Source organism: Peromyscus californicus, unplaced genomic scaffold (assembly GCF_007827085.1).
Source record: "Peromyscus californicus insignis strain IS unplaced genomic scaffold, ASM782708v3 Scaffold_10__1_contigs__length_136768540, whole genome shotgun sequence".
NCBI classification, from domain to species: Eukaryota; Metazoa; Chordata; class Mammalia; order Rodentia; family Cricetidae; genus Peromyscus; species Peromyscus californicus.
Genome location: NW_026294391.1, coordinates 101,373,176 through 101,393,421, shown reverse-complemented (window position 1 = coordinate 101,393,421; position 20,246 = coordinate 101,373,176). Strand labels below are relative to the sequence as shown.

The 20,246-nt window shown below is 45.4% G+C and overlaps 2 protein-coding genes across 2 annotated transcripts; both read left to right on the top strand.

Moving 5' to 3' along the window:
* Window positions 1–10,096: 10,096 nt before the first annotated feature.
* Window positions 10,097–10,774, top strand: LOC128117545 (homeobox protein Rhox5-like). Its single transcript, XM_052749517.1, has 2 exons — window positions 10,097–10,139; window positions 10,317–10,774. The coding sequence occupies exons 1-2, from the start codon at window positions 10,097–10,099 to the stop codon at window positions 10,772–10,774; spliced, it is 501 nt and encodes a 166-aa protein (XP_052605477.1).
* A 3,135-nt stretch (window positions 10,775–13,909) lies between these two features.
* On the top strand, window positions 13,910–18,697 carry LOC128117538 (rhox homeobox family member 2-like). The gene is made up of 6 exons (XM_052749504.1): window positions 13,910–14,181; window positions 14,690–14,759; window positions 15,943–16,033; window positions 16,210–16,663; window positions 17,279–17,324; window positions 18,530–18,697. Exons 1-6 carry the CDS (start codon window positions 13,910–13,912, stop codon window positions 18,563–18,565), a joined length of 969 nt encoding a protein of 322 aa, XP_052605464.1. The 3' UTR covers window positions 18,566–18,697.
* The last annotated feature ends 1,549 nt before the right edge of the window (window positions 18,698–20,246 follow it).

Genomic DNA, 20,246 nt, shown 5'->3' with positions numbered 1-20,246 from the left:
ACTACACATGAAACAATGTTTAATTCTCTGACAAGCAGCTGGAGTTTAACATTCTCTGTGAAGAATCATTTGGAGTGCGGTAAACCTAGAAGAAGGGAGACTGGAAATATTTTGAGATAATAGAGATGATGAGTAACATCAGAGTGAATCATGAACACCACAATCACATGGAAAAAGTAGATGAATTCACCCATAGAATTGTAGAAGGTAGGCTACATACATACTTGTTCTTGGGGTTGTAAGAGACAAGAGAGTCATGAATAACACCTCACTTTCCTGAACCTAAAATAACCATTTAAAATTGCAGGTCCCCTAAGCAATTACCAAAGGAAATGAATTAGATTTTCTTTTTTCTTTTTTTTGTTAACAAATTTTCTACTCACCATACATACCACCTACAAATCCAGCCTCCTCCCTCCACCAGACTGCTGATCCCTGCATCCACCTCCATCAGTCACTGGATAAAGGCTCTATGATGACAGTTAGGGTATTCACTAGACTGGTCACCAAAGTAGACTAGTCCAGGAACCCCCTGATCACTGCCAGCAGTCCAAGGTGGGGTCATCCCTGTGGATTCCTGAGAGCTTCCTGGCACCCTGCCTCTTCCTATTCCCATGATGTCTTTATCTATCACGGTCTCTCCTTCCCTGTTCTCTCACTCTGTCCCGCTCCAGCTCGATCCTCCCATTTCCCTATGTTCTCATCCTCCATTCCTTGCCCTCTGCCACCTCCCCCAGCCCCAGCCCACTCATGCAGATCCCTTGCACTTCTACTTGACTGAGTGATCCCTGTGTCCCACCCAGGGTCCCTCCCTATCAGCTAGCCTCTGCTGAGCCATGAGCTGCAGTCTGGCTATCCCTTGCCCTACATCCAGTATCCACTTATGAGTGAGTATATACCATGTTTGTCCTTCTGTGTCTGGGTTACCTCACTCAGGATGACATTTTCTACTTCCATCCATTTGCCTGCAAATTTCATGATATCATTGTTTTTTACTGCTGAGTAGTACTCCATTGTGTACAAGTGCCACATGTTCTTTATCCATTCTTCAGTTGAGGGATGTCTAGGGAGTTTCCAGGTTCTGGGTATTATGAATAATGCTGATATGAACATAGTTGAGCATGTGTCCTTGTGGTTAGATTGAGCATACCTTAGGTATATGCCCAAGAGTGGTATAGCTGGGTCTTGAGGAAGATTGAGTCCCAATTTTCTGAGAAACCACCATACTAATTTCCTGAGTGACTGTACAAGTTTGCATTCCCACCAACAGTGAAGGAGTGTTCTGCTTGCTCCACATCCTCTCCAACATAAGCTGTCTTCAGTGTTTTTAATCTTAGCCATTCAGACAAGTATAAGATGGTATCTCCGAGTTGTTTTGATTTGCATTTCCCTGATGACTAAGGATGTTGATCAATTTCTTAATGTCTTTGGCCATTTGAGATTCTTCTGTTGAGAATTCCCTGTTAAGCTCTGTAGACCATTTTTTAAATTGGATTGTTCAGTATTTTGAAGTCTAGGGTTTTGAGTTCTTTACATATTTTGAACATCAGCCCTCTGTCAGATATGGGGCTGGTGAAGATATTTTCCCATTCTGTAGGCTGTCGTTTTGTCTTTTTGACCATGTCCTTTGCTCTACAAAAGCTTCTAAGTTTCAGGAGGTCCTATTTATTAATTGTTGCTCACAATGTCTGTGCTACTGGTGTTATATTTAGGAAGTGGTCTCCTGTGCCAATGCATTCAAGACTACTTCCTACTTTCTCTTCTATCAAGTTCAGTGTAACTGGATTTTTGTTGAAATCTTTGATCCACTTGGACTTGGGTTTTGTGCATGGTGGCAGATATGGATCTATTTGCAATCTTCTGCATGTTGACATCCAGTTATGCCAGCACTATTTGTTGAAGATGCTTTCTTTTTTCCATGGTAGAGTTCTGGCTTCTTTGTCAAAAATCATATGTTCATAGGTGTGTGGATTAATGTCAGTTCTTCAATTCAATTCCATTGGTCCACATGTCAGTTTTTATGCCAGTACCAAGATGTTTGTATTAATGTAACGCTATAGTAGATCTTGAAGTCAGGGGTCGTGATGCTTCCAGAGGTTCCTTTATTGTACAGGATTCTTTTAGCTATCCTGGGTTTTTCATTTTTCCATTTGAAGTTGAGTATTGTTCTTTCCAAGTTTATGAAGAATTGTGATCAGATTTTGTTGGAGATTGCATTGAATCTGTAGATTGCTTTTGGTAAGATTGACATTTTTACTATGTTAATTGTACCATCCATGAGCATGGGAGATCTTTCAGTTTTCTGATATCTTCTTCAATTTCTTTCTTCAGAGATTTAAAGTTCTTATCATACAGGTCTTTCACTTGCTCAGTTAAGGTTGTCCCAAGCTATTTTCTATTTTTTGTGGCTATTGTAAAGGGAGATGTTTCTCTGATTTCATTCTTAGCCCATTTATCATATTTGTATATAGGAGGGCTACTGATTTTTTGAGTTAATCTTGTATCCTATCACCTTACTGAAGGAGTTTATCAGTTGTAGGTGTCCCTGGTTGAATTTTTGAGGTCACGTATGTATACTATCATATCGTCTGCAAATAGGGAAAATTTGAGTTCTTTTTTTCAAATTTGTTTCCCTTTGATCTCCTATTGTTGTCTTATTGCTCTAGTTATAACTTCAAGTACTATGTTGAACAAGTATGGGGAGAGTGGACAGCCTTGTCTTGTTCCTGATTTTAGTGGAATCACTTTGAGTTTCTCTCCATTTAATATGATGTTGGCTGTTGGCTTGGTGCAAATTGCCTTTATTATGTTTAGGTATGTTCTTTGTATATGTGATGTCTCTATAACCTTTATCATGTAGGAGTGTTGGATTTTGTCAAAGGCTTTTTTCAGCATCTAATGCTGATCATGTGTTTTTTTTTTCTTTCAGTTTGTTTAGATGGTGTATTACATTGACAGATTTTTGTATGTTGAACCATGCTTGCATTCCTGGGATGAAACCTACTTGGTCATGGTGGATAATTTTTTTGATGTGTTCCTGGATTTGGTTAGCCAGTATTTCATTGAGTAATTTTGCATCAATGTTCATGAGGTAGATTGGTTTGTAATTCTCTTTCTTGCTTGCATCTTTGTGTGGTTTGGGTATCAGGGTAACTGTGGCCTCATAAAAAGAGTCTAGTAATGTTCCTTCTGTTTCTATTGTGTGGAACAATTTGAAGAGTATTGGTATTAGCTCTTTAAAAATCTGGTAGAAGCCGGGCGGTGGTGGCGCACGCCTTTAATCCCAGCACTCGGGAGGCAGAGCCAGGCGGATCTCTGTGAGTTCGAGGCCAGCTTGGGCTACCAAGTGAGTTCCAGGAGAGGCGCAAAGCTACACAGAGAAACCCTGTCTCGAAAAACCAAAAAAAAAAAAAAATCTGGTAGAAATCTGTGCTGAAACCATCTGGTCCTGAGCGTTTTTGGTTGGGAGACTTTTAATGACCGTTTCTATTTCCCTAGGGGTTATTGGTCTATTTAAAAGTTTATCTGGTCTTGATTTAACTTTGGTATGTGGAACCTTCCTGAAAATCGTCCATTTCTTTAGGAGTTTCCAATTGTGTGGAGCAGAGGTTTTTAAAGTATGACATGATGATTCTCTGGATTTCCACATTGTCTGTTGTTATGTCTCCCTTTTCATTTCTCATTTTGTTAATGTGGATGCTCTCTCTCTGCTGTTTAGTTAATTTGGATATGGGCTTGTCAATCTTGTTGATTTTCTCAAAGAACCATCTCTTTGCTTCATTAATTTTTTGTATTGTTCTCTTTGTTTCTATTTTATTGATTTCACCCCTCAATTTATTGTGCATATATATATGTGTATGTATGTATATGTATGCTATGGTGTACATATGAAGTTGAATGGAAAGCTTGTGCAAGTTGGTTCTCTTCTACCATGTAGGTCTGGGAGATTAAACTTGATAGATCATCAAGCTTCCAGGAAAGTGTCCTTACCCACTGAGCCATCTTGACAGCCATATTTTTCTTGTTTTATGCTCTTCCTGGTTGATCTGTTCCCTATATCATACATTTCACTTGCCCTCCACTCATTAATTTTCGTGGTTCACAAGGAAAAGTGAAGAGTAGGAGGAAGAAGCAACAGTAGTAGAGAAGTTGGAAGAGAAATAAATGGAGGAAGATGAAGGTCTGGACACAACAAAAGTATTTGGAGAAAATGTTTCCAAAAGGAAGAACTGATGGGAGAAAAGATGAAATTAAAATGGACTGTGTATGATAAGTGCTGAAGAAGTCGTGGTGAGGTAATCCGAAGTCTGTTTAAAAAGTCAATAAATATGTCAAATGCACACCACTGTTACAGAACTCCCTAAGTAATGTCAAAACTGGTAGTTAAATCAGTACTTGGAGAAACATGTATAGTTTTATGAAAACTTCTCAAGAAAATTAATGAATGATCTGTAAACTAACTGTGAATTCAACTTAACAGCACCGTAGAAGTAGCTGTGGAGTAGGATGATGTGTCTTTTGGCATAGATCGAGTAAGGTCATAGCTGGAGCATATGATGGACTTAATTTTATTTTTCGATGATTCTTCATACTGATTTCCAGAGTGGCTGTACAATTTTGCATTCTCAGCAACAGTGATGAGGAATCCCCTTACTCTCCAATCTCACCAGCTTCTGCTGTCAGTGCAGGAACTCAAGATAGGACTCTGGAGGCAGGAACTGGAGCAGAGGCTGTGGACCAACATTGCTTACTGGCTAGCTGCCTATGGTTTCTCAGCTCGTTTTTCTTTTGTCTTTTCTTTTTTGGTTGTTTACATATTTTTCCTTTAATTGAAAATTCATTTTTATTCTCACACAATATATCCTGATTACTTTTCCCACACACTACTTTTTCCAGTTCCTCCCACCTCCACTCTTATCCAGATCCACTCCCTTCCTGTCTCTTTCTAGAAAGATACTTCTAAGGCATACTGATAAATAAAATAAAATAGATAAGACAAAACAAAAACTCACACATCCTCCCATTCCAACCTTTCCCAACCATCCATAACTATCTGTTTTACTTCCCGCTCCTAGGGAGATCTATCTGTCCCCGCAGTCACTTACTCTGTGTCCATCCTCTGAGTCTACAGATTGTTACTTGCTTATCATTGACTTAATGGCTAATATCCACATATAAGAAAATGCATATCATATTTGTCTATATGGGTCTGGGTTACCTCACTCAGGGTGATTTTTTTCTAATTACATACATTTACCTGCAAATTTCATGATGCCATTTTCTAAACAGCTGAGTAATATTTCATTGTGTAAATGTACCACATTTTCTTTATCCATCCTTTGTTCAGGGACATTTAGGTTGTTTCCAATTTGGGGCTATTATCAATAGAACAGCAATAAACATATTTGAGCAAGTGTCTCTGTGGTACAATGAAGTGTCCTTTGAGTATATGCCCAAGAATAATATAGCTGTACAGTCAGTCATGCTCACAGCATAACCTCATCCTGCTTTACAGTCTTCTGACTTCTCAGTGGCCACTCTCCTGGGCACTGCTGGGTACCCCAGCTCCAACCTCTTTCTTGGGGCTCATAATTATTTTTTGGTTTTTCAAGACAGGGTTTCTCTGTGTATTTTTGGTGCCTGTCCTGGATCTTGCTCTGCAGACCAGGATGGCCTCAAACTCACAGAGATCTGCCTCGCTGTGCTTCTCTAGTACTGGGATTAAAGGCATGTGCCAATACTGCCTGGCGAAGCTCATAATTGGTACATCTTTCTTCCCAACCTTGACTCCTTTCCACTGGAGAATTGCCCCAGCTTGTCTCCAGACCATCTCCTGGCCATACCTCTACCATCTCTATCAGAGCTACCTTTCCCTGGAGCTCACTTCAGCCACCCCACCCTCTCCTTCCACAGGATACTGTCCTTCTAGATGTCTGCCCACCCATCAGCCAGTCCTGGTCTCCCTCTAAATCAACCCTTGTCTCTCTCGACCATGTGTCTCTTACAAACAGCAGAAAGAGTCCTTACTGAGTCCCTGTAGGATGAGACCTATAACCAGGGAGAGGAACTGTGGCCTGGATACAGCAAGAACGCTCCAGGGCCTGTTGCTAGGATACAGCATACCAGAGGGGTTAAGCAAGAACACTCCAAAGTGATGTGGCTGGTTGAAAGACTGAAGGGGATGATCCCTGACCTGTCCACTCTTTCCTGGTTCAGAGAGGGGCTCATTCTTCATTATTTCTACACAAGACACCAGTATACACACAAAAAAGAGAGAGGGAGAGAGGAGAGAGAGAGAGAGAGAGAGAGAGAGAGAGAGAGAGAAAGAGAGACAGAGAGAGAGAGACAGAGAGACAGAGAGAGAGACAGAGAGAGAGACAGAGAGGGAGAGATAGAGACAGAGAGAGAGACAGAGAGAACAGCTGCATTTCACATGAACCAGGTGGCAGCCTCTGACTTTCCTGCCAAAGACACGATTATCACTTGATGGCTTGAAGGCTCAGGCCATGGAGTGCTGAGCAGAGAAAGAACACAGTGAGCTGTGACTAAGTGGGCAGTGCAGGGGTCAGTGTATCCTGTCCTATGAGCCACAAAGGCCTCGTGGGAGAGCCAACCTGGGCACAGCTGGTTCATGGAATGTCAGGTGTCCCTAACTATGCTGACCACGGTTTTGTGGAAGATGTCTGAAATCTAGGAAAGATTCCCCATTTATTATTATTTCTGTATGTGACATGATGTCATATTCAGATAAAAGCTCATCAAAGAATTCATTCCCTGTCAATTATGTTTCTTCTTTTTTTCTTTAAGAAATTTGTTATTCATTTTACATACCAACCACAGATCCCCTTCTCATCTCTCCTCACAATTCCCCCAGCATTCCCCCCAGCAACCTACCTCCCTATTCCCACCTCGAAAAAGGTAAGGCTCCCATGGGGATTCAGCAGAGCCTGGTACATTCAGTTGAGGCAGGACCAAGTCCCTCCCCTCTGTACCTAAGCTGTGCAAGGTATCCCATCATAGGTAATGACCTCCAAAAAGCCCCGGCATGCAACAGGTATAGATCCTGATCCCACAATTACATTTCTTCTTAGAGCTGAAAATTGCTTCTAAAATTGCTCATTTGAATTATCTCAACATTCTTCAAGGTAAACTTAATATTTTCTTGGGTTTTAGTTAAGCAGTGATCCAAGTTTTTTTTTTAATTGTGCTCACCAATAAAAGACTTAGAATTCATTTGTGTATCCTTTCCCGGCAGTAAATAGCTTCAGGAAACATTTTGGACCACTTTCCCTTTTTGCTTTCCATATTTCTAGAACTACTTTTACAATCTGCAGAATAGCCTCACTCTAGGGGATTGGACAATGGGATGGGAGGGCTTTGGCTATAGATGTTTCTGCATGTGAATGTTGTGACTGTGAATGCACCTGGGTGGACTTGTGCATGCTGACCAAGAAATCCCTCAAGAAAATCTGTGTGCAAATAGGTTTCCCATCTAATAACTATGATGAGCAGAGTCCCATGGGAAAATGGTGTAGAAGCTCCACAATCACATGCCTTAACCTGAAGCAGTGGTTCTCAACTTGGGTGTTGCAGCCACTTTTAACTTTGGGGTCCACAGACCTTAACTAAGACCATTGGAAAACAAAGATATTAAGTTATGACTCATAACAGTAGCAAAATTACAATTAGGAAATAACAACAAAAATGGATGGTGTCACCACAGGACGGGCAACTATATTAAAGGGCCACAGCATTAGGAAGGTTGAGACTCACTGACCTAAAGCATTGAGCATGTAACTAAACAAGAAAGAGCCACAAGATTGCATTGATGCATTTCAATCCTGGAGAGACCCTCACAGAAGATAACTTAAAAGAAAATCACACAGAGCAGTAATTGGGCTCATGAATCACTGCTGTTCTAGAGCAAAAGCTGCTTATGGGTACAGGTTTCCTGTCATTGCAGTGATATGTAAGATTGGGCTACTAGATAGCAGCAGGCGAGCAGCAGACATCCTATGGAGTCAGCAGAGTAGAGTCCCTTCCCCAGGTCCAAGATGGGAACAGCAGAGTCAAGAACATCAAGGGTAAAGGCAGAGATGGGTGCTGGTTTCCAGACTCACATAGATAACAGCTAGGAGCAGAGCAGGCCTTGGTGTTTACCTGTGTTAGCAACTCCCATATTGCACTCCACAGCTCCTCTGGGTTACACAGCAAGCATCCATCTTTTTAGGGTGTTGAATCAGCCATCAGACAGCGATATCCCTCTGCATCACTCTTTGCTAAGCCCTGGGAGCAAACTGCCAGAAATAAAAGAATACACCCAGTGTCCTGTGAGCTCAGTAGAAAGGGGGAGGGCACCCTGAATACATGATTACTTACCTGCTTCTCACCAACCCTGGCAACAGTGTCTTGGGAAATTTATCTAAGAATCTGGAGTTGATATGGATGAAGGAGGTCTCTGTCCTTCGTAAGTAAAAAGCACTCATGTTCAAATTTCTAAGTTGCTCGCGTATGTTGCAGGGATGCTGGGGCTAAAAGGAGGGTTGATTTGAAACAGCCAAGCCAGGAACACCAAAGATGAGACACAAGGAGTTTCTGGGATCAGTAGGACAGTCAAGATGTCTCATAATGACAAAGACAGGGCTCCCAGCTAGTGCGGGCAGTCCAACCAGGCCACCAAGTCCTTCAGGAAAGCACCCATGGTACTATTGTCTCCTAAAATAGCCTAGCTTCTCCAGCAGCTAATTGTGAGAGTGAGTAAAGTCTGTGTCTAAGAAAGCCTCCCATTTCGGTGTTTCAGGGAAGCCTTTCACAACGACCCAGGAGACAAGGAGAAGAGGAAGGACAGTTGCAGCTGCTTCTTGGTGACTGTGAGAAGAAAGAGAGCTGAGTATAATTAAAAGCACCTGGGACAGCTGAAATGTCAGAGGACACAAGACCATGCAGTGGCTAATGGCGACAAGACAGTCAAGGTCCACAACTCACAAAGCCCTTGTCAGGGATGGATAAAGGGGCCTGTGGTGGGAGGGGGTTGAGCCACCCCTGACTAGGTGGGCAATGGGTGAACAGAGCATGATCATCTCCTTGGTGTGGGTAGACCATGTGGACCGTGGGACCTCCAGTGTCTCAGCCTATGCTATCCCAGAGAACTAACCCATCTCCTAACAATTACCTCAGCCATTGTCCAGACTCTGCCATGATCCTATTAAAAACAAAAACAAAGAAGTGACAGAGCTCAGTGGCTCTTTTAAATTTTGGGAATGTCACCTACTCTGGGGAGTCTCTCTAACTTTTCCTCAGTTCGCCCCTTCCTGTAATGATTCTTTGTAGAGCTTGCATCCAGAATTGCTTACTCCTCCTGTCTTTCACCTTCACAGCTGTGAGACAGGTTTGGAGCCAGTACCCAGGGTTGATCTTTGATGCCCTCAGGTATCTGGGTCACCCTAGGACCTTGGTCAAGCACAGCTAGGTAGAGAAAGGTCTCCATCACAATGAGCTTGTGAACACTGGTTCAGCCCTGTTGGGAGCACAGTCTCTCAGGAGGATCTTGCCCTGGCCTACCCACATAGTTGCCATCATACAGGGCTCTTCAAGTCAGCACAACCAAGATTGGGGCATTTTGTTTGAAGGACATTTCCATAATTTAATAAAGTGATTTAGCTGGGCTCAAGGGCCTGCTGAGTTTGAAAAGGTCGTTTTGTTACTCCCTATGACTGAATTTGGACAGTCCAGCATTACCCAAAACTAGAGGTGTCAGCTAAGGAGCAAACCAGAGCCACAGGTTCCGCACCCCCACCGCACACACTCACTGCAGTTTTTAAAGTACTCCCTGCTCTTTGCAGCTCTAAAGTGCTTCAGGCTAAGCACCTCAGAGGACAAGCCCACAGCCACTGAGGCTGTGCAGGCCAGAATGTGTGATTGGACACATTGTGATTACGTTGAGTCTCCAGAAGACAAGCCTCCCGGGTTAAGAGTCACAGCTGTACCTCTGGCGTCAGACCGTGAGGACACGGCTTTTAAGTCTTCGGAACTCGGGTCTGATTGAAAGATTCCTGGCATGGGGTCTCTCCAGAGCTGCTGCCACATTTTCGCCAGGATGCTGTGTCTAGGAGCTAATGAAGACCAGGAACAAGAGCATGGTCAGTAAAATGGTTCTGACTCTTCTTGGGCAAAGTCCGGGAAGCAAATTTGGTGGAAAGGCCAGTGGCCAGGTGCTTCTATTACCCAGCTCTGCCTGTGGGCCCTCTCCAGGCTTTCCAATGATCCATGGGCCACGATGCTCAGACCTTTATCTTTGTGTTTTTTCTCTCTTGCAGGTGAGATTGCAATGGTCCTGAAGGCTGGAGAGGAAGGAGGCAAGAAAGGGCTTGTACAGAGCGAGCTTGCTCAGGGTGAGCTTGGTCAGGGCGAACTTGCTCTGGGCGAACTTGCCCCAAGCAAGCCTGCTCAAGAAGAGCTTGCTCAGTCCGGTCTTACTCAGGAAGCCACAGGAGTGGTAGAGGAGGGAGAAAACGAAGAAGAAGAAATGAAAGGAGGTCATTCTGGCGATGGTAGTTCTGGCCCCATGGACAAGGGGATCCAGGCAGAAGGTGGCCGTGGCGGATGTGTTCAACAGCAGCCTCAGCAAGAGGTGGCAATGCCTGAGGGCACCAAGAATCTCCAGGCTCGGGACAGGCAGCCTTTCCGGAGACGCACCAGATTCACCCAGTCTCAGCTGCAGGACCTGGAGCGTCTTTTCCAAGAGAATCGCTACCCCACCTTGCGAGCAAGGTAAGCAGAAGGCCCTGCTAGGCGCCTGGTTTTCAGGCAGTGCATCAGGCTGTCCTTTGGTGCTCCCTGAACCCTGATTTCCTCTACAAACAAAGCCACCATGTCTGGACCCTCCAGCAGATATTGGATTCTGGAGTAGGGGGATGTGCCCTGGTCCAACTGGAAAGATTGTGTTTTGTTGCCTGTTTAAGTGGCACGTGAGTGGGAAATTTAGACAATGCTTGTTCTAAATAAGTCTCTGTAAGTATGAGTGAGAAGCCTGAGTTGTGGATGGGAAAATGCAGGAGGGATTCTACCTCAGATTAAAATTTGACTAACACATTTCATCGTGGGGGCTCTGTTAATGAAGGTTTACATGTTAAGTACATAGAAGACATCCCTGTGCTTGGGGGATTACCCTTAATTTTGGTCCCTGAAAGAAACCTGTTACTAAAGTAAGTCTCAAAGTAGGTGTGAGGAATACTGTGTTTGTGTCTCTGTGTGTGTGTGCTCATATGTGTGTGTGTGTGTGTGTGTGTGTGTGTGTGTGTGTGTGTGTGTGTGTATGTACATGTGTGTACACAGAAGTGTGGACACAAACATTTAAAAGCAATCAGGACATGTCCTTATACAGGTTATTCCCACCAAAAAGCCTAAATGTTGGAATCTTTTCACTTCAGGAAGGCTCTTGCAAGATCTATGGATGTGCAGGAAGAAGATGTGCAGGTCAGTATTTTAGAAAAATTAATGTTTTGGAAGGGCTCAAAATCTTGTGATGGTGCTGTCTAGAAGAGAGGTGCAGCAGCAAATTGGGACCTGATGTTGCATCCCAAGGATGCCAAACCAGTCCACAGCCAGGCTAGTCTCAAGATGACAAAAGGCCTCCATTTTCTCAGGCAGGAAATGCCAACTGGACACCTGAAACCTAAGATGCCAAGGTGCTTTGTCTGACCCTCAGTGAACATAGTGTGTTCTCCATGACCTTCTGAAGGCCATGCAGCCCGCATGCCTCACTTAAGTGAAGAGACCATGTTCTTGTTCACCTTCAAATCTTTCACTCTGTGGGTCTCAGAAAACCTTTTCTCAGACTTCTTGATCTAGTCTGTAAATGTCACATTCCTGGCTTAATTCTGCATCAATACTGGGACCAGGAACCTCAAAAGGCCCATAGCCCTTTTACATGTCTTCTGTTGGTAATGTATGAGAACTCTGCTGAACAATACAATCAGCCCTGGCTTTTCCAAACCACATGCCCACAAGGGAAAGGCCTATACACAGTATGCTTGGAGGCTAGGGAGGAAGCATAGAGCAGGAAGAAGTGCCCTTTGTCTCATAAAATATGCATTCTGGATACTCACAAAAGGCTATCACCATGGAGCCTTTCACAGACTGCTTTGGGCCTTGGGATAGTTCTCCTGGGTTCCAAGGAATTGTTTTTGATATTTTTCAACACACAGTAAGGACCAGGAACAACCCATGAGCTAGATCTGCATCCTTTCCTGAAAGAATGCATTAAAAATATCAATTGATGGAGAGAATAGACAATATTCTGGGTCTATTCTATAGCAGAAGGACTGGGTGTGGGGGTACATATCCTCAGGGGCTTCATGGGGGTGTTTTGACTGTTTCAATGAGAATGAAACCTGTTGCTTCCAGCATTCTGAACAATCAGTACACACTTGAGGTACGTCTTCAACTGTTCTTGGGGTTAGGTCGATAAACAAACAGTTTCTGGGCAATCAGAAATGTGGTGCTTTGCTAGGGGAGTAGCTCTGTCCTGGAGCACATACCTAGCACACACTGGCCCAGGGATGGGTTCCATATACGTTCTAAAATGTTAGTACAATTGAGCCAGTATACATGGTTAAAGGATGTGTTCTTCAGTGGTGGTACAGTTCAGTATACTAAAACAACCCTTTTTTCTGCTTGTAGGATTGGTTTAGGACCAGGAGAGCCATTTTCAGGAGAAGCAATGGAATAGTGGTGCTGATCGATGCACCACCTGGTCCCCAGAACAACGATTCCTGAAGATTGTAGAGCAGTACTGAGTGCCAACTCTGTCCAGAGCCAGATGTCATGGAACCTGGCCCTGCCCCCAATATCTGGACCACCCAGGCTGGCCATGACATCATTTTCTTTCCTGCAATTATATCAGCAATAAAGAGGTGGATTCTAAGTATGTTGGTTCCATTGTTTTTCAGGTTACTAAAATGTGGGTATAAGTATTTGAACCATAGTAACCTATTCCAGAAATGGCATTTATGGCAGGAGGTGACACTGGCAAGCTGTGGTCACTGTGCCTTGCTGAGTGAGGAAGATTTCCAGGTGCTGTGCTGCTTCATGCTGACCCCACATGATTCTCTGTACCATCATCATGCCACTGTCTTCTCACTCCACCTCTGTGGAACAATTATTTATAATGTGAGGTGGGGCAAGTCCCCAGCAGACGACACTGTATTTCTAGTCATGGCTGTTCCCACCCACACTCGAGTAAGGCCCACCCTAGACCCAGATAGAAACTTTGACAGTGGGAGGAAGTGGTACATGATGTGTGGTTTGCACCCTGTCTATGGACATCCAGGCACTAGGAGCCACACTGGCCAGAGTCCTAATTCTTCAGAGGGAGAGGAGAATCCAACCATCCTGGACAGAGGGAGGTTTCTGTCTCTTTTCTTCCATTCCAGCTCAGGGAGCATATGGTCTCAGCCTCGTCTGTTCGTTTAAGGTGTGATAGAGACTCGGAAATGTGGGGTCTGGGATGATGAGAAATTCTCCAGTCTTCACCCAAGCCTCATGTGCTCATTGTGAGTTTTCCCCCGTTCCCCACTCTCCATGCTATAATCAGCCTGCAATCTCCCATAGCTCCATTCCTAAGGTGTTCTGTGAGGTCCAAGGGCACGGGCCAGGGCAGGTGGCCAGATCTGAGCAGGTCTTCTAAAAGTAAGATTCACTGTCCTTCCCCCATTCCATGCTTGAGCCACGCCCCAGCCCATTCTCACTTCAGAGACTCATCCACTAATGTAGGAGGCACACAGAAAGCCAATAGCAGAGGAGAGCCTGAAACTTTGTGGCAGCAACCTTCTGAAAGACCCCAGGGCAAGGCTCCTGCCCAAGACCTCAGGGAGGTTGCTGGTGAACAGGCTTCTTAGGAGCAGCAGCCATGGAGCACCTGCACAATTACAACGACAACTTCTACTATCATCTGGAGGACTATGAGGAGGACAGTGATCCACACCCTGAACAGGAGGGAGCAGCCGAGGAAGGTGGCAGGGTCTATGAAGGAGCTCTAAGCCTGGACGACAGTGAGAACCAACAGGGCAACCTCAACCAGGGAGGCCACATGAGCCCTTACAACAGCCTGGGTCCTGAAGGTGACCACAGCAGCCAGGTTCCGAAGGAGGCGGACCCAGAGGAGCCAGCCATGGTTTATTGGTGAGGGAGTAACCAGAACTGGGAGGCAAGTCTTTTGATAGAAGGAAAAGTCCTACTCAGGCACCAGGGCTCCCAAATAATCCCACACAAAAGAGGAAATATCTGGTCATATGCTACTTCTTTAGTGCCCTTCTAGTCTCGGAGTATGGATGCAGGAGGTAGGTCTCTGTCCTTAGTGAGGAAAAAGCACTCACGTTCAAATTTCTAAGTTGCTCGCATATGTTGCAGGGATGCTAGGGCTAAAAGGAGGGTTGATTTGAAACAGTCAAGCCAGGAACACCAAAGATGAGACACAAACAGTTTCTGCGATCAGTAGGACAGTCAAGCTGTCTCACACTGGTACAGACAGGGCTCCTGTCTAGTGTGGGCAGTCCAACCAGGCCACCAAGTCCTTCAGGAAAGCACCCATGGCACTATTGTCTCCTAAAATAGCCTAGCTTCTCCACCAGCTAATTGTGAGAGTGAGTAAAGTCTGTGTCTAAGAAAGCCTCCCATTTCGGTGTTTCAGGGAAGCCTTTCACAATGACCCAGGAGACAAGGAGAAGAGGAAGGACAGTTGCAGCTGCTTCTTGGTGACTGTGAGAAGAAAGAGAGCTGAGTATAATTAAAAGCACCTGGGACAGCTGAAATGTCAGAGGACACAGGACCATGCAGTGGCTAATGGCGACAAGACAGTCAAGGTCCACAACTCACAAAGCCCTAGTCAGGGATGGATAAAGGGGCCTGTGGTGGGAGGGGATTGAGCCACCCCTGACTAGGTGGGCAATGGGTGAACAGAGCATGATCATCTCCTTGGTGTGGGCTAGACCATGTGGACCGTGGGACCTCCATGTCTCAGCCTATGCTATCCCAGAGAAATAAACCATCTCCTAACAATTACCTCAGCCATTGTCCAGACTCTACCATGATCCTATTAAAAACAAAAACCACGAAATGACAGAGCTCAGTGGCTCTTTTAAATTTTGGGAATGTCACCTGCTCTGGGGAGTCTCTCTAACTTTTCCTCAGTTCGCCCCTTCCTGCAATGATTCTTTGTAGAGCTTGCATCCAGAATTGCTTACTCCTCCTGTCTTTCACCTTCACAGCTGTGAGACAGGTTTGGAGCCAGTACCCAGGGTTGATCTTTGATGCCGTCTGGGTCACCCTAGGACCTTGGTCAAGCACAGCTAGGTAGGGAAAGGTCTCCATCACAATGAGCTTGTGAACACTGGTGGAATTCAGCCCTGTCTGGAGCACAGTCTCTCAGGAGGATCTTGCCCTGGCCTACCCACATAGTTGCCATCATACAGGGCTCTTCAAGGCAGCACAACCAAGATTGGGGCATTTTGTTTGAAGGACATTTCCATAATTTAATAAAGTGATTTAGCTGGGCTCAAGGGCCTGCTTAGTTTGAAAAGGTCTTTTTGTTACTCCCTATGACTGAATTTGGACAGTCCAGCATTACCCAAAACTAGAGGTGTCAGCTAAGGAGCAAACCAGAGCCACAGGTTCCGCACCCCCACCGCACACACTCACTGCAGTTTTTAAAGTATTCCCTGCTCTTTGCAGCTCTAAAGTGCTTCAGGCTAAGCACCTCAGAGGACAAGCCCACAGCCACTGAGGCTGTGCAGGCCAGAATGTGTGATTGGACACATTGTAATTACGTTGAGTCTCCAGAAGACAAGTCTTCCGGGTTAAGAGTCACAGGTCACAGCTGTACCTCTGGCGTCAGACCGTGAGGACACGGCTTTTAAGTTTTCAGAACTCGGGTCTGATTGACAGATTCCCAGCAAGGAGACTCGTGAGGGTTACTGCCACAGTTTCAACAGGATGCTGAGTCCAGGAGCTGATGAGCACCAGGAACAAGAGCATGGTCAGTAAAATGGTTCTGATTGGACTTGGGCGAAGTCCGGGAAGCAAATTTGGTGGAAAGGCCAGTGGCCCGGCACTTGGATTACCCGGCTCTGCCTGTGACCCCTCTCCAGGCTTTCCATTGATCCATGGGCCACGATGCTCAGACCTTTATCTTTATGTTTTTCTCTCTTGCAGGTGGGAATACAGTGGTCCTGAAGGCTGGAGAGGAAGGAGGCAAGAAAGGGCTTGTACAGAGCGAGCTTGCTCAGGGTGAGCTTGGTCAGGGCGAACTTGCTCTGGGCGAAATTGCCCCAAGCAAGCCTGCTCAAGAAGAACTTGCTCAATCCGGTCTTACTCAGGAAGCCACAGGAGTGGTAGAGGAGGGAGAAAACGAAGAAGAAGAAATGGAAGGAGGACAAGCTGGAGATGGTAGTTCTGATCCCATGGACCAGGGGATCCCCGCGGAAGGTGGTCATGGCAGCAGTATTGAACAGCAGCCTCAGCAAGAGGCAGCAATGCCTGAGGGCACCAAGAGTCTCCAGGCTGGGGACAGGCAGCCTTTCCAGAGACGCACCAGATTCACCCAGTCTCAGCTGCGGGACCTAGAGCGTCTTTTCAAAGAGAATCGCTACCCCAGCTTTCAAGTAAGGTAAGCAGAACGCCCTGCTAGGTGCCAGGTTTTCAGGCAGTGTATCCAGGCTATCCTTTGGTGCTCCCTGAACCCCGATTCCCTCTAGAAACAAAGCCACCATGTCTGGACCCTTCAGCAGAAATTGGATTCTGGAGTAGGGGGATGTGCCCTAGTCCAAGTGGAAAGAATGTGTTTTGTTGCCTGTTTAAGTGGTACGTGAGTGAGTGGGAAATTTAGACAATGCTTTTTCTAAACGTGTCTCTGTAAGAATGAGTGAGAAGCCTGAGGTGTGACTGGGAAAATGTAGGAGGAATTCCACCTCAGATTAAAGTTTGGCTAACACTTTTCATCATGGAGTCTCTCTTAATGAAGCTTACATGTTAAGTACATAGACGACATACCTGTGTTTGGGGGATTACCCTTAATTTTGGTCCCTGAAAGAACCCTGTTACTAAAGTAAGTCTCAAAGCAGGTGTGAGGAATAGTGTGTGTGTGTGTGTGTGTGTGTGTGTGTTTGTGTACATGTGTGTGTACACACAAGTGTGGACACAAACATTTAAAAGCAATCAGGACATGTCCTTATACAGTTTACATCCACCACAAAGCCTAAATGTTGGAATCTTTTCACTTCAGGAAGGATCTTGCAAGATGGATGGGTGTGCCGGAAGCAGATGTGCTGGTCAGTATTCTAAACACAATATTTTGGGAGGGCTCCACATCTTGTGATGTTGTTTCTAGAGGATAATTATAGCAGAAGAGTGGGACCCTGAAGTTGTATCCCAAGGACTCCAGACCAGTCCACACCCAGGCTAGGCTCAAGATGGGGAAAGACCTCCATTTTCTCAGGCAGGAAATGCCAACCTGGACACCTGAAACCTAAGATGCCAAGGTGCTTTGTCTGACCCTCGGTGAACATAGTGTGTTCTCCATGACCTTCTGATGGCCGTGCAGCCCGCATGCCTCACTTAAGTGAAGAGACCATGTTCTTGCCCACCTTCAACTCTTTCACTCTGCATGTCTCAGAAAACCTTTTCTCAGACTTCTTGATCTAGTCTGTAAATGTCCCATGCCTGGCTTAGTTCTGAATCAATACTGGGACCAGGAACCTCAAACGACCCATAACCCTTTTACCTGTCTTTTGTTGGTTATGTATGTGAACTCTGCTCATCATTACAATCAGCCCGGACTTTTCCAGACCACATGCCCACAAAGGCAAAGGCTTATACACAGTATGCTTAGAGGCTAGGGAGGAAGCATAGAGCAGGAAGAAGTGCCCTTTCTCTCATAAAATGTGCATTGTGGATACTCGCAAAAGGCTGTCACCATGGAACCTTTCACAGACAGCTTTGGGCCTTGAGTAGTTCTCCCAGGTTCCAAGAGAACTCTTTTTGATACTTTTTGACACACAGCAAGGACCAGGAACAACTCACAAGCTAGATCTGCAAACTTTCCTGAAAGAATGCATTAAAAATACCAATTGATGGAGGGAAGGGGCAATATTCTGGGTCTGTCCCATAGCTGAAGTACTGGGTGTGGGGGTACATGTCCTCTGGGGCTTCATGGGGGTGTTTTGACTGTTTCAATGAGAATGAAACCTTTTGTTTCCAGCATTCTGAACTATCAGTACACACTTGAGGTAAGACTTCAACTGTTCTAGGGCTTAGGCAAATAAACAAACAGTTTCTTGGCAATCAAAAATGTGGTGCTTTGCTAGGGGAGTTGCTCAGGCCTGGAGCACATACCTACCATACACTGACCCAGGGATGGGCTCCATATACGTTCTAAAATGTTAGTAAAATTGAGCCAGTATACAAGTTTACAGCATGTGTTCTTCACTGGTGGTACAGTTCAGTGTACTAAAGCAACCCTTTCTTCTGCTTGTAGGATTGGTTTAGGACCAGGAGAGTGAATTTCAAGTGAAGCACTACAGTATCAATGCTGTTTGATGCACCACCTGGTCCCCAGAACAACGATCCCTGAAGATTTTGGAGCAGCGCATGAGTACCACCTCTGTCCAGAGCCAGATGTCGTGGAGCCTGGCCCTGCCCCCAATGTCTCAGCCACCCATGCTGCTCATGACATCCTTTTCTTCCCTGCAATTATCTTAGCAATAAAGAGGTGGATTCTCAGTATTTTGGTTCCATTGTTTTTCAGGTTACTAAAATGTGGGTATAAGTATTAGAACCATAGTAGCCTATTCCAGAAATGGCATTTATGGCAGGAGGTGACACTGGCAAGCTGTGGTCACTGTGCCTCGCCAAGTGAGGAAGATTTCCAGGTGCTATGCTGCTTCATGCTGACCCCACAGGATTCTCTGTACCCTCCTCAGGGGCTTGTCAACTCACTCCACCTCTGTGTAACAATTATTTATAATGCCAGCTGGGGGAAGTCTCCAGCAGAGGACACTGTGTTTCTAGTCATGGCTGTTCCCACCCACACTCCAGTATGTCCCACCCTAGACCTAATCCCCAAGGGGTCATGGTGGGGAATCACACAGGGAGAAGCAGAGATAGAAAGAGAGATGGGTTCACTGGGGACCTGGAGGCATCAGGAGGAAGGGTCCTGAGGCTCCACATTGGATGTTCCAGCAAGCCATGACTTTCCTGAGTTCTATTCAGGCCCTTGCCACCAATCTTCCAGGTACAGAGTGTTATCTGGTGACATGCTCCAGTTCCTGGCTGCCACATCCAGTGGCTTCAGTCTTCTCACTGGGGCTGATGCTCCATGAACGGAACCTGTGGGTGGCATCCTGTGCCTCAGCTGACTGTGGATTCTCATTCTGTGCTCCCCGGTTATGTGGAACTGAGATGTGCTGTTGACACTCTTCCTGGGGAGGCAGGAGAAACTGGGAACAAACATCTTCTAAGCCTAGTTGGAGCTATCAAGCCTTTTACTTCCTGTGTCTTAAGCATCTCTCCCTTATTATGAAATGTTTCACCTCCATTTGGAATGTCTTTTGTCTTCAGGAGCTTTCCTCCAAATGGAATGTCTTATCTTGGAGGAAAAGGCTACACAAAATGTGTATCCAGCTACAGGGCCAGATCCTGTGGAGGCATGCTCTAGGTGACCACATGTCTGGCTCAGGTTCTGACTGGACTTCCTATCAATTAGAAGAGGCTCCACTTTTCAGTAGCTTACATTGCTGTGCAAGAGACCGTGTGTCTGTGAGAAGGCACCATCATAAAACCTGGACGGAGACTGTGGGGAGACCAGGTAAATGTGTGAAAAGGGATCTGTGTTTCTATTGGCTGACTACACATGACTAGCTGGCATCTGTGTCTAAGGGTAAGCGTTTTCATTGACACTTTAAGAGAAAAGACTTTCTGCTGTTCATTGAGGACATTTTGTAAACATCCCTGCACTCAGATATCTCAAATCCATATACAACTTCCTCCTGAAATCACGGAGCTCAGTTTCTATGACTTCCCTTGTGTAGTAGGACTTATTAAAGTCAGAGCACCCACTTCAGGGACTCTGAAATCCCTGTCTTACTGCTGGGTTTACCACGCTCTTAAAGAACTTTCCACCCACAGAGAGCACTGTGAGCATAACCACCATGCAGTGTCAATCCTTACCTTCCGGGTCTTTCTCTCAAGCCCTT